At 42.1% G+C, this 14,390-nt stretch overlaps 1 protein-coding gene across 1 annotated transcript in view; it reads right to left on the bottom strand.

The window, feature by feature from the left end:
• Positions 1 to 2,503, bottom strand: part of GABRG1 (gamma-aminobutyric acid type A receptor subunit gamma1) — a 66,345-nt gene extending 63,842 nt beyond the window's left edge. The window contains exon 1 of the mRNA XM_052780145.1: positions 2,111 to 2,503. Coding sequence (XP_052636105.1) covers positions 2,111 to 2,202 — 92 coding nt within the window. The 5' untranslated portion in view covers positions 2,203 to 2,503. The remainder of the gene's footprint in view (positions 1 to 2,110) is intronic.
• Between the last annotated feature and the right edge of the window lie 11,887 nt (positions 2,504 to 14,390).

Raw genomic sequence — 14,390 nt, 5'->3', positions numbered from 1 at the left:
CTGAAGTAACTTTACTCACACTCAGCACAAAGTACTTTGTGTATAAATGCATACTCTAAGTGATGCAATTTGCAATCTTCTACAAGTATGTGTTGAAAATGTAGGTTGGCTCCTGCAAGATGTTTTTAGGAAAACAGCCAGAATTGGTGCAACCTGGTCTATTCTTGAGAAAAGCATTACTTCTGTGTTTGAACTTCAAGGAAAAGCTTGGGCTGAAACTACAGAAAGGCATCCAAAGAAGCAGAAAAACTGTATTTCCATCCTACTTTGCGGCAGGCTGCTAAAGGGCGCCAGAGCTCCTGAGCTCTCTGCAAACAACCCTGAGTTGTAATGCACTACATACCAGAGAATCACGATCTGAAAAACATGTCCATTTGTAGTCACTTAAAAAAAAAAAGAAAAAAAAAAGAAAAATCTCTTAATCACAATTTTCCCTTGGAGCCTCTGAATGAAAGGCAAGCCTGGAAATAGTTGATTCAGATACATGGATATTTATACCAAAGGTTCCATTTTATCTGAGATGTTCTGGAACACAAAATAAAATAATGCATGTAAGTTACCTCTTTTTCTCACTGAAGACTTCTTATCAACTTATTTTTATAAATGCTACTGTTAATGAGATGTATATGTAATAATCTACGCCCAGTCCTGTAATCACAACCACACTTTGACAAACAAAAAAAAAATTATACATTTTTTTAGCTAGTCCTCCTCCTTTGTAACTAAGCCTTTGAACTGATAAATTAGCATGCATATTCTTTTCTCTCAAACCACTTGATAATTTCTTTCATACCTCAGGTTCATTAAGAAACACTCTGAAGATGCACAGCTGCGCTGGTATAATTTCCATCAACGCTTTTGAAAAATATTTCCATAATATACCAAGGTTTTAAAAGACACAGATTAAGAAAAGTATAACCAGGGGTGTTTCTGACTAGGATAACACAGCAGCCTTCTGAAGATGAGAGATGAGCTGAGATCAACACGCTTCACACAGATTGATAAATCAACATTCAGTATGGGGAAGGGGTCTAGAGTCTGACAGACTTAAAAAAATGTCTAATAGTTGTTTGGGGGGCAGGGGGGGTGCCATCCTTTATACTACACATTTGGTATACCCTCTTAGAATGGTAGTTCGGTCTATCATGAAAAAAACAGACACACTGGGCAACAGTCGAACACCCTTTCAGCACTGCTTTGTGATTTTTATGAGAGTATAACCTGTGGAATGGTTCGCATTAGCTCTGAATTATTAATGGAGTTGAAGGATCAGATTGCTTTTCGTTAAGTTGTTCTGGGCACTAATAACACATTTACCCAGCAGTACCAAACTGTTGTTTCTTCAGAGCCCTTCAGATCAATTTTATAACTCTCCCTTAAAACGCACGTTTCCAACTTCGGGGACTTGAGCCGCTGCCCTGCATCATCCCATGCCTGGGCCCAATCCCACTCCCGAGGGCTGCCGAGGCACAAGCCGGTGCCGCGCAGGATGCCCCGCTGCGCGGGCAGCACGGTCAAAAACATACCGGCACCGCCAGCCGAGCAGTGCCCCTCCGGTACCGCCAACCGCCGGACCAGCCTCTTCCAAAGGAGCCACCAGCGCCTCAGCCGCTCGCCAGCCAAACTCCAGCCTCCTCTCCCAGCAGCAGCCGGCCAGCGAGCGGGGACGGACGGGCGCGGCGGCGCGGAGGTGCCGGCGCGGCGGGGGAGCTCCTCGCACCGGGCGGCAGCCCCCACCGCCGCCCCGCCTCGGGCCGCGGGGCTGCCCCGGACCGGAGCGGACCGGAGCGGCCCCGCCGCCCTCCTGGGTGGGAAGTGGGGGGCACGCCGCGCTTCTCCCAGCACCGAGCTGGAGACCGGACTCACCAACTCGCTCAGCGAACAAGTGGGATGCGGCCGAAGTTTTACTTTGCCGGTGCCGGTTTGCCCCGCAGCCCCCCACGGGAGCCGCCGCCGCAGCACCGGGACCTTACCTGTTTTTTTTTTTCCTTTTTTTTTCTAAGTTTCGCGGCGCGTAGCACGCCGCCTTCCCCCCTCGCCCTCCCCCCCCCCCCCCCGGCCTCCCACACCCTCCCGCCGGGTCCGGTGCGGGGGTCCCCGCCGTACTCACCCGCTCCCCAGCCGCACGGTCAGCAGCAGCAGCAGCAGGCGGGCCCCGCGGCGGCGGCTCCAGCGGGGCGCGGGTCCCCCCCACGCATCCATGAGCGTGAAGGCGCTCTCCCTTTCCCCGAGTTTTCTCCGGAGAGGCTGGGGAATAGCGACCCTGCCAATCCCACCGTGCTTCCCCCCCCCCCGGCACCCGGCAGGCAGAGGGAGGGGAAGGGAAGGGGAAAAAAAAAAAAAATAAAACACCCAAACAGGTAGGAACCCACTCTACAAGGACCGAGCAACTCGCCCAATAGGCTCATCAGGTTGCTCCATAAATTATCCTAAAAACTGCTGGGCGAATCAATCCCTAGCAGAGGTGGAGCCTCCTTTACTAGAAGGGAAACATGCTTGGGAGAAAGGGTGGCAGTGATTTGCTATTTTCTCCAAAGAGGGAAGTAAAATAGATCTTTTATATATATATATATACACATAACACATATATACACATAACATATAAAATGCTAAATATATATTTAAAGCTACACATACATATACATTTAAATCTTTTTATTTTTAAAGCTACTCAGAGGGCGGCTTGCAAGGTGAGAGGCAGCCCTTCGGCCCTGGCAAGCGGAGACCCGCAGCCGGGAGCAGAAGCGCCGGAGGATGTGCGCGGACACCCGCGGGGACTGCGCGGCCCCGCGTCCGGCACGACCGCGATTTTGGGGAGCTGCGGGGAAGGGGGGCTGTCCTTCGGCCCCTCGTCCGTCCCCAGAAGGGGCCCACCCCTCCGAGCGCAGTCCCTAAAGCCGTGCTGGAGGCTCGGCGCGTAAGTGCAACCGCGGGAACTCCGCGCACCCAAGAAACGAGAGTCGCGCAAGCCCGGAGGCTGCAGGCGGCTCTGCGCGGCCGCGGAGCGCCCCCGGGGGGGAAAGCGGGCGATGCGCGGTGCTGCGCTATAAAATGCGCGGGGCTTGCTACGACGTGCAAAAGGCTTTGGGTTTTTTTTGGTTTGGGGTTTGGGGTTTTTTTTCCCCTCCCGCCTGCCTTCTCCCCTCTGCTGCTCCCTCCTCCTACCTCTCTCGGGAGATCTACGGGGGAAAATAGCCAACAACCACCCCCCCCACCCCCTCCCCCAAAACCAAACCCCAGGCAGGAAAAGCGACGGCGCTGGCGGAGACGCGCCGGAGGGTCCGCGCTTTGCAGCCCCCTCCGCCGGCCGTGGGGACAGGCGGTAACGTCCCGGCCGGAGTAGCGCTTAAATAAAGCGTTATTTCTTTGCACGGCTCCAGGGCTGGATGACCCCTGAATCTCTGCCGACCCTAATTCCCTGGCCCCGGAGATGTCCCCACTTGCAGGTCTCTACGGGGCACTCGCTCCTGGAGTAACCTGTGCTGCATGATTCTCAGCGTAAGGAGCAAACCGTTTTATAGTCGTCATCATCATCATCATCCTTTGAGTCAAGATGTAACTGCACAGAAATGTAAATAATCCCCCATCCAGCGGTTATCCTGATGAAAGGCAGTGTTTTGGTTTGGGTTCTCCTGCTTCTTTACCCGTCATCATCTGGTTATTATTTTATGTATACAGCTTACAGCTGCTTTAACGGTCAAAGAAACTCACCACGCTTCAGAGAGCTGCAGTACATTAAGTGAAAATTCAACGACTTGAAAATTAATAGCTGGTCCTGGGGGTACTGGCAGAAGGTAAAGGCACATATTATTGTTTGACCTGAGGTCTCTTTATTGGTGGATTAACACAGCAGGCAGCGTCCTAGCATGATGGCAGAGGCATGAGCTCAGAGAAGAGAATATGCATTTATTACAGAGTAAGTACAAAAGCAGCTCCCCTTCTGCAGCTGCTGGCACTGGCTCCAAGGAGCAGGATCGCTGTCCCCCTCAGTAAGAAAATAAGCACAGCCCATCCTCAAGTCCCTTTCTCTCTGGGAAGTCCTTTTGCCCTGAAAATAGCCATGGTCCTTACGTTTATTATGGATTGACCTGTCAAATTGACTGCATTTTGCAAAATGTGCAATGAACTCTTCTTATGCCTTTGCATTCTGATGTTTATGGAGCCATTAAAACTCTTTACTAGTCTACAAAATTTCACCCTGTCACTAAAATATATTATGTAATTAATGTGACTACTGAGAAAGTTTGACATAAGTTTAAGGGTACTTAGAGGATTACAAGACATCTTCTTTCTACATGAGCAGTTCGGAGCATCTATTTAAAAACACTTAAGTTCACGCCTGTGTAGGTCCAGCAGCTTGCTAGCACTGAAAGAGGTGGAAGATTACAGTTAAAATAACATGTAGCATGAATAGTGAGAAACTACAATTTTTCATTTGATTTCTGGGTTTAGAATGTTAAGGCACATAAAAGTGCCATTAAAAATATTTTAAAAGAAAATCAGAGCCAATGAGATTTCTCAAATGACACAAGGCTAAGGATGATACCAACACAAGCTGGTTTCAGATAGTCCCAAATCTGAATTTTCCTTGTACTTTATTGTAAAAAATAGAAATCCATCCCTCTCAAAACTAGAGAAGAAATTATTCCATAAGTAAAATACTCGATGAAAAATAGGTATAAAAAATTTGAAAAGCAAACAGGAAACAAAAACAATAAAAATTCTTAAATTACCAGAAGAAAACTTGAGGGAAAAGAAATCATCTCAGATTGTGTGTGTTCCTAAGGAACAAAAGAAGCAATAAAGGAAAACTGCAAAGTGGAAAAAAGGATATTGAAGAAAAGCTGGAGAAATTACCAAGATGAGTGTCAAAAGAAGGAGGTGCTGATGCAGGATAATAAACTAAAGGACAGTGAGTTACCAAGGCCTGCTGATATTCGTCAGCTACTTAGCACAGGAGCAGCTGGCCTAACAACAATATTTAAATTCTCAGTTAAAATCATCTTCTCCTGCTGAGAGTAGGAGGGCTGTCTTTAAAAAAAAAGCACGGAGGTGAAGAAAGGGGTCAACAGTGACATTTCAGACCTGCTAGGCATCACTTCAGAAACAGCAAATTGAAAAATGTTAATGTATAAGCAAAACTGCAGGATTCAAATCGCTATTATTATTAAAGGGGCACCAAGCAGAATGGCTTCTGCAAAGGAAAACCACTGTCTCTAACTTCTTCAGTCATATTTAATGAGTCTGTGAATAGAAGAACAGAGCTACATAATTCACTGTCTTTCAAAACCTTTTTAAGTCTATCAGTTATTTGTTAAAGGAGCTGCATAGTTATGGGGTGAGTAGGACAGTAATGCCATCTTTCAGAAACTGCTTGAGACTACTGTCAGAGTGGCTAACTTTCCACATGAAAAAGATGAATCGTGAGTTCTTATGAATCCACTCTTGTAATCATTTTATTTAACTGATTCCTCACTGAAGTAATGGTTTTAATGTTTAAGAAATAGAAAAATTTACAGATGAAAGTTTCAGTTTGGTTAAGTCTCTAGAAAAGAATAGGGAATGCTGATTAATTCATCAGAGTATAGAAAATTAATTATAAAATGGGAAGTGATGGTATGTTGGCAAAGAGAAAAATAGTTTAAGGGTTGAATTTGGTAAAGATTTTAAGTACCTGAATGTAAAATGACATCTCAACTCTCAGCTCTACTGCTACCTAATAGTGGAAGATCCAGAGAAAGCTACATTTAACTGCGAAATTTCTCCAAGACTGTAGAGCAGCACCCATACAAACACCCAGAAGAGCACTAGTTTGAGCAGCTCAGCACCTAAATTCTGCTCAAGCTCATATGAAACCTTTCTCTACCCTCCAGGTTTGAGGACTGCAAGGTAACAGCATAATTAAATGCAATGTAAAAGTCCTCTAAAACACAGCCAGGGTAGATCACCCCTTTCCTAACTTCTTAAAAGTCTAAGAATTGATTTGGATTCCATACAAATACACCTAGCCCTCAGGTACTGTAAAAGGAGCAAAGGCACTTAGCACAAGCTTGTGATTTCCAGTCTGGAAGCCACCTATTCAACTTCAAGGTGCCTACAATCTGTTATGCATCTAAAATGACATGAGAAAGAATTTTCATGCTTGAAAATGAAATCCAAATAGAAGAAGGGGGGGGGCGGGGGGAACCCAAACCAGCTAATATCACTATTTTTTCACCTGGGAGCCTTCACATCTAGTATTGAAAAGCATTTTGATTCTTCAAAATTTAACTGTTCAGGACCACAGAGGAACCTGAAAACACTCATATATAATTTTCCATAGTTGACATCACACATCTGCTGTATTTTTCTTGGACATAACTACTTTCCTGACAGGAACATGTGAAACTTGATGGCATGTTTGTGTGCCTGCATACCACTTCGGGTGCATAAAGAACTTACTTTGAAAATCTAGCCTTCGTGGGTGGCCCATCTTCATTTACTGTGCTTGAGGGAAGATGATGGTACTCACTCACGGAGTTGTGTAGAGGAGCACTTACCCTGCTGAGAACAAAGTCATCCAGTGTGGGTGGAGAGGAAAGAGAAAATTATTGCTGTGTTCTGCCCTCCACCAAAAAAAAAAGCATACACAATAGCAAGAGCTCAAGGACCATTGCAGCCATGTCTTCAAAAGGATAGATTCAAATTTACATAACACTTTTTTGGTGATGTTACATATGTAGACCTCAACTGTGGATGCACAAAGCAATTTCCCGTGTATACCTCACTCCCTAGATTCATAGAAACATAGAATAGTTTGGCTTGGAAGGGACCTTTAAAGGTCATCCAGTCCAACTCCCCTGCAATGAGCAGGGACATCTTCAAAAAGTATACACATGTGACTTATGTGCTTGCATTTGAGTAAGCACAAATGTTAAGTGCAGAGTCATCTGCACAGTATCTTAAACCTGCAGCCCAAATGAAAACAGTTCCATTCTTCTTAGGGCAATTCAGAAAAAGCAGTTTTAAATATGCATAATCATGCTTAATCCTACCTGAATGTTTACTCTTTAATAAAATTCAGGAAAGATATCTTAAACAGCACAGTAGCCTCCTGTTGCAATAGATGTAAAAAACATCTCAAGAACTAAGAACATGAGTGCAAACATTTTGGCACTGACTTATTAAAATGGGCCTTTAAATATGAGGGTGGTGGATACCCATAGGAGGAGAACAGAAAGATGCAGAAACATAACTTCAGTGCTGCTTTCATGTTGTGATTAAAACCACAAAATAATTGCGTTCAGTAAAACAGTCAACATCTTAATAGAAAATAAATTCTAAAACTCTCACTTCCCATAGCTAAATACCATTTTAATTAAGATTTCATCTCCGATACATTGATTTAACTGCTCACTCACTTATGTTATTCATTAAAATGATTACTAACAGTACAACTTTAGCGGCACTTAAAAATTAAATGAGAGAAGTAATCTCAAGTAGAGAACGACGGATGTAGGAAAGGAGAAGACTGTACCCATCTTTGCATCCAAGGGAGAGGGGAAGGGTTAGAGCATATAAGACGATATCCCTTTACATTTAGCATGTTACCATTCTTCTCCGTTTAAGCTATGATGAAATGAAAAACAAATTGAAGTGTAGGCAGATCTATGGTAACTAGGCTGAAGTGCTTGGGTACAGAAAGATAACTTCAAAGCACAGGTATTCTGTTGGTCTATGACTATTGTCATAGCCTTTCACTAGACCTCCAAGTAGTTTCAACATGAGTCAGAAAACAGCAACCAAATACATTTTGATCCCATCCACCAAGACACATCTTTGAAGACAGCAGACTTTGCTAGGGAATATGGTCACCAACGAGAAGAGGGATACTTGCAAGTGTGAGGCACAGGTATGCTGCAGACAAGGCAAGGAGTCTTACAGGGGACTGGGGCACCAAGATGCGCTCTAGTTCATTTAGGAAGTTAAGTCCAGCTTGGACTACCTCAATGTCATGGGTAGGAGGTGAGCACTGGTTCAAACTCCTCCAGTACATGCTTTATTTTCCCTGGCAAGGAAGTGACATAGTTCAACCCAGTGAACCACAGTGGTGCAAATGTACAGAGAGTACATTATATACATTAGCACTTCAGTTCAAATGAGGAGAGCGCTTTCAAAGTGAGCCTGCCCATCATCTCCACCTACTGAGCTTTTGCTGATGTAACAGAGAGGCCCTGGAGCACATGAAGATGCTTGCAGCATGTTTTTGGAGGTGCTTCCCATCAGTGCTGCAACCTACTGTGCTCCAGCACTAAGGGGTCTTCAGTCTACGGGACTAGATTAGCACTAGTCTGAAGTAAAACATCCCCAAAACACACTAGATTAGCGCTAGTCTGAAGTAAAACATCCCCAAAACACACTTACTGTGGGTGTTGGGTTCTTGGTGCCAACCAATTCTCTCTGAAGACTTGCTTCTATTTCACCACAGAATTTGCCAGTGCAGCCAAAGCCGCAGTGAATTATTAGAGGACTAGGACCGTGGCATGAATCGTGGCAAGTCAGCCTGCCAGTGTACGTGCTCCCGTACTTTGAAATCATATAGCAAAGAACTCTTTTCTGTTTGCTGATTCCTCTTGTTTCCAGGTGGGATGGAAATTCCCTGCAAATGTTAAGAATAAGAATTGTTTCACGGCTTACAGGATGCTCTCAGGAGACTAATGTCTGATTATCTGCCTAGTCTCATTTCGTTAGAGTCTAACAGGGCAGCTGTTCTACCCAACTACTGTGAGCACTTACTGTTCCAGCCAGATCAGGAGGAGAAAGACATGTGAAAATGAAAAATAATGGGGCAGGCAAAAGACTGTGGTCTGTACTTTTTCCAGTTTCAAAAAGATTCGGTTGATACTTGGCTCAGCCTTTGTTGAAAGTTGAAAGTGGCTTTCAGTATACCCTATCCTGACCAATCCCCCTTAGAGTATAAGAAGTTTTTTAATCTGCAAAGCACAAGACATAAAAAGGTCTCTTCATAAGACTGGTCTGTCTGATAATTGAAAAACATTCTCTCCAGAATGCCGATTTAAACACTTGGTAACAGAATCCCACAGCAAATCTAAATGAAGGGTGATATAATTGCTGTCCAGAACATTAACACTCTCTCTGCAATATATTATGGCACTTGCTGAACTTCTGTAATTGTTATCAATTGACCTCTAGACCTCTCAATTGTAACAGAAGCCCGAGATATTTAGAGATTGCTTTTTGGTGTATTAGATTGTGTTTTTCTGCCTTTTACAGAGTGTATACATTCTCTGAGTTGCACTAATTTTCTCCTTTTCTTTTGCGTCTCCATCTTTCTTCTTAAGGTTCTTTTTCCATCTTCCCGTTATTGGTTACTATAGGACAATTTAAAAAACAAATGTTTAATTTTGAATACATCGCGATCATCAGTATCTCCTGTGCTTACTAGGGAAATAAGCAGAGGTTTGGCTGAGCTTCAAATTATTTTAATTGTTATTGAGTATTCGTTACATAATCAAACAGAACTGTCCTACAAAATAGCTTGGTGTAAACTCAGCTGTCAGGTCAATAGATTTATCTGCAGTGGCAGGAATAAGTCAAAATACATCATGTAAAAACAGCATTGCTTCCGAGCTTAATTATTGAGAGAAAAAGAAAAAAACCCCAACCTTCCTAAGCAGTCTGTCATGACAGGTTCTCACTAGGTTGTGTAAAGAAAATACTGTTAATTACCAGTAATCATTTGCTGGTGATATCAAATATGTCAACATTAAGCAGCATTGAGATAGTGTAGAGCTTAAAGAATAAATGCATTTATCCAGTGTGTCAAAATGCAGAAGTCTGCTAATCTTTTAAAGATATATTTCATGGTATGTTTCCAAAACTACGTCATTGCATCATCAATATAAAAGTGCTCTGATTTTGTTTTTAACATGTCCCAGAGAAGAGTGTTTTTCTCTTTCAAAAGAAAAATTTCTTTCTCTTTTTACCAGAAAGTAGGACTAGAACACCCTTAGTCTTAGGTCTTTCACTCCTAGACAAACTCTGCAGTTGTCTTTAATCACTGACTTGCATATTCTAGCATCTGCATATGATGAAAATTCATCATTCTAGCATGACAAAAAATTGTTGCTGTGCAGGGATAATTCTAGTGAATGACATAGAAATCAACTATGTTTAAAAGTGGAAGAATTATCTTATGGTTTATCATATCATCTCAGGAAGGTCATTATCACTTATGATTATCAATACCAATTCACCGTTTTGATTGGAGGCTAATGGAACAGCTGCTTCAGTTTGTATCATTGATGACTCTATTATTCTTGAGTACGGTCCTTCCCTAGGGTAATTCAACCATTCTCTTGAAAGTATCTCCTAAAATAATTCCACTGACAAGACTGGTGATACTCGTATTATCTTCTGCTTCAGCTGTGTTGCAGATGACACTCTGCATGTTAGAGTCTTTGATTTCCCTAATAGCTGTTAAAAGCATTGCATGTTTTTGTGAAGCTTCACCTCAGTTACCACGCTGTATTAGCCATGTAAAACAGATTCTTTATTTAGTCTGAAAAATATCATTAGAATTTAATCTGATTTAATACAATAAAATGTAATTTAAAATTAATTTTCTAATCTATTTTCTTTCATAGTTCCTTTACTTTAAAATAGTTCTTATAAACTACTAATCCTTTTTCACCATTAAATACTCATTAGCTCCTGGCAAAATGTTGTCCACCCAGAGGCTAGCCTTCCTCTTTAGGAAGTATTGCAAAGACTGCAGTATGTTAACACCTGCCAGTCTCAGTGTGTCACAGGCTTATGACAGGTGTCGAGTAGAAGCTGCCACTCATGCAGAATTTGACAGTGTGTCCCATAGATGAGGAATTTCCACCATCCATCTTCCACAGCTCTTTGTCATAGACCCCAGTTCCTTCCAGATCAATACCAGGACCTGGGCATCTCTTTACAAGAGAGTTTGCAGCTCCTCCTGGATCACACTGTTTCTGCTAAGAAAAGATTATTTTAAGAGGACCATACCCCCACTTCCATTTTTCCAGCTTGTATCTTTCTCACCCCAGAATTTCTTCAAAGTATCTACTATAATATCAGTGACTTTGTATAATTTCTTAAACTATCTCATTGAATTTCAGTGGTGATTGCACACACTCCACTTAGTCAAAGTGTAGAGTTTGAGTGGAAAATCTTATGGAAAGATAAAAAAAGACAGAAAGATATAAAGGCAGTCCCTCTTTTTAGTGTCTTTCTGCAGAGCCTTGTGTCCATCATGATGAACCTTGCTTGCCTTTGTTCATTCTACACGTCTTGAGTAAATTGTTATGTTGTCTTCTGATAAAGGCCTGCCTCCAGGTTTTGACATTTATAGCTTGGGTTGTGAGCATTACCTGAAGTCAGCTGCACTTTCTAGGTGAATCATAGTAAGAATGAGAGACTTTGCTTTTAGCCAGCCCCAGACTTTGTTGTAGCTCCATAGACTGGGTCCGTAACAGAATGAGATCTGCCCCTTGGAATAAAGGTAGCACCAATGGAAAAGACACATTCATGCTCTCTCTTGGCCTTGAGTCACTGCCACAATATGCCAAGCAGTAGTCCCTGTGAAAGCCCCAGCTAAAGTGAGTCATAGCTGCACAAATACCAGGGATTGCCAGAGCCTACTGCAATTGCAAAATACTTTTGAATAGTAGTAGTGTAGTCCTCTGCCAAATAGATATCGCAGAACATTTTTGTTGTGGTGAGTAAACACTAAAAACTGTCTTTAAAAAGCAAAGCCACTTGCCTTCTTGGGATGACGGAGATTCTTGCTAGCAGCAAGTATTCTTGCTGGAGACTTACGTGAATGTCCTAGCCTGCAGCACCTATTTCTTGTTTGGACTCAGACTAAGCTGCCTATTCACAAGCATATCATCTTCAAGACTTGTGACAACCTGCTGACCTTACACACTGCATCTGTTGAGGATAGATGAGTTCATTAATCTTATTCAATCCCTTGATGTTTAAGAACGTATTGAAAATAAATCTACAGGCTAAACTGCAGTGTAGAGTTTTGATAATATAAAATGGTAGGACATCTTACTGCATGCACCTAATGTAATCTCACCTCATATATGTTGTTCTGATTGTCTTTTGTTCTTCTTTAGAGGCACTTCAAGATAGCAGGGTAAGCTTTTATCCTGTAAGAATGCTCCCTGAAATATTGTCAAATTTTCCTTGGAGAAGTAATCTAGGTAAAAAAAATCACTATACTGAAACAATCTTATTTCTTTTATCTATTCATAGAAAAAAAAAGTAACATTTTTAAAAGTCATCCATATGGTTTACAAGTATGTGTGTTTGGAAAGCAAGGTGGTTAAGTCCAAGTTATAGCTTATCTTCAGGAAGGCACAACTTGACCTCATTAATATCAGTGTCTACAAATGGAAAGATGCTCCTGAGAATAGGCAAAATTTTGTCAGTAGCCAAGTGCTAAGCTAAAACTAAACTGATTTATTATCCTAAAGTATTTAAGCTCACACATTTCTTTATTAGCACGTATGTCTTAGGAGTACTGTATTGCAGTGGTCCTGTCCTCTCAGCCATAAGTATGGCACTGACTGCAATGCTATAGTGCTTCTGGGATGAACAGGTCAGAAAAAGTAAAGTAAGTATTATACACACAAGCACTACTCTCACATTGTAAATTGTGATGGTGGCTTTTAATAGTAATTTTCATATCAGAGTAAGAAAAAATCATGCTGCTGAACCTCCTGCTATTTTATACAGATTAACTAGTTAATCTAGCAGCTTTTTTGTTTACTTTTGTAGAGGTTTTAAGAAAGAAAGAAAAGGCAAGAAACAATGAGTATGCTGCTGTAGACATAGATCCAATATATTTGGGTTTGGTGCAGACATACAGATCATGGTGGCACTGTGGACTTCTATTTACCTGCAAACTAGGTACAGCACATGTAATCCTATTGCACAGTATCTTCCTACCTATGGGATGTGAGAGAGTGAAAGCCAAACTCATTCTTTTGGTCTAGACATTTATGCTGTCTCTGAATCTGATAAATACATCAGCTAACATTAAACGAGAGTCATTCTTCATACTGAAGAGCCACCATCTCACACCAGCAGAAGTGATTTCTTGTTACTCTTACACTGCCAGCAACTAAGTGAGTGACCACTATTAGAAAGCTCGGTGTTGTATAACTACGTCAAGCTCTCTGATTTGCAATTCTGCATTGGTCCACCTCATATAAAAATATTTCAAAATTTTTCTGTATTTGTGTCCATGAAAGCAGAGATATTTATAATATTATAGCTATTTTAACAGTTAAACATTTGGGAAGTGAACAACTAAGATGCCAGTTTAGCAAGTGACTAGATAAAAGCGACATACAATTGACTTTGATGTTGTTATGAAGTGCTTAGGTTAAGAGATTTATTTCCCAGGATCTCTATGTAGTCCATGGAGAGGGAGATAATTATCTTTTGGAGGATTCAGTTTCTCTTTCTCAGCTGCATAGAGAACATACAGTTTAGCTGTGTGACTAGTCCTTCCCTCCCATTCCTTCAGATGTTGTTCACTGTAGATGGCACTACTGGTAATTACTGTTTCTGACAGATTAGTAGAGTGCACTCAATTCCGGGAAGCTCAATATGATTAGTGTCCCTTCTGCCTTATACCCCACTGTACAGCCTTGCACTCTTCCCTCCACAGTGCAACTATTCAGAGTTTTGAGGTGGTAAGAGCCAAAAAAACTCCCATTGCTTATCAGGGTCTTGCAGATCTCACGCTGTTAATGCTACCTATGGTAATCATTGGGAATTTTTCCAGATAGAGGTAACTGAAAGAAACCCCACACTTTTCTGATTCAATTCTGTGAAAATCTCCTAGTTATAGATTAATGTGCCCAACTAACTCTACCTATCACTTCTCTGAAGGTGGGTAGGCTTTTCCCACTTTCATCATACACGTGCCTGTGGCTACTTTTCTTCTTCTTTGGAAATCATATAAAATCACCCTGCTAGCTACAAGAGTAACCATAGTTACAGACAGCATGGTACCTCTCAATGTTTATCATCATCTTTGATAGATAAACTAAACCAAAATATTAAACTAAGAAGCTTCTACCCTTTTGTGTGACATCCTTCAGTCTATGTGACTGGAAGATGTTTCCAGACTGGGTCTGCAGAAGGCTTTCTGTCCTCATTGTGAAGTGTCTGTCTAGTTCTTTGCTTTCACCGGACTGAATGCTTCTTTACCCATTGCAGGATGCCTTTCCTCTTTCTTGTCAGAAACTGTCCATCTAGTCTCTCTAGATAGACAGTAGATCACAGCCTCTTTGTTTCCTACAGCAGAGATAGGTATGCACAAGCTAAGTAATATAGATACA

Source organism: Harpia harpyja, chromosome 2, assembly GCF_026419915.1.
Source record: "Harpia harpyja isolate bHarHar1 chromosome 2, bHarHar1 primary haplotype, whole genome shotgun sequence".
Taxonomy (NCBI): Eukaryota; Metazoa; Chordata; class Aves; order Accipitriformes; family Accipitridae; genus Harpia; species Harpia harpyja.
This window is presented reverse-complemented; position numbering and strand designations above follow the sequence as displayed.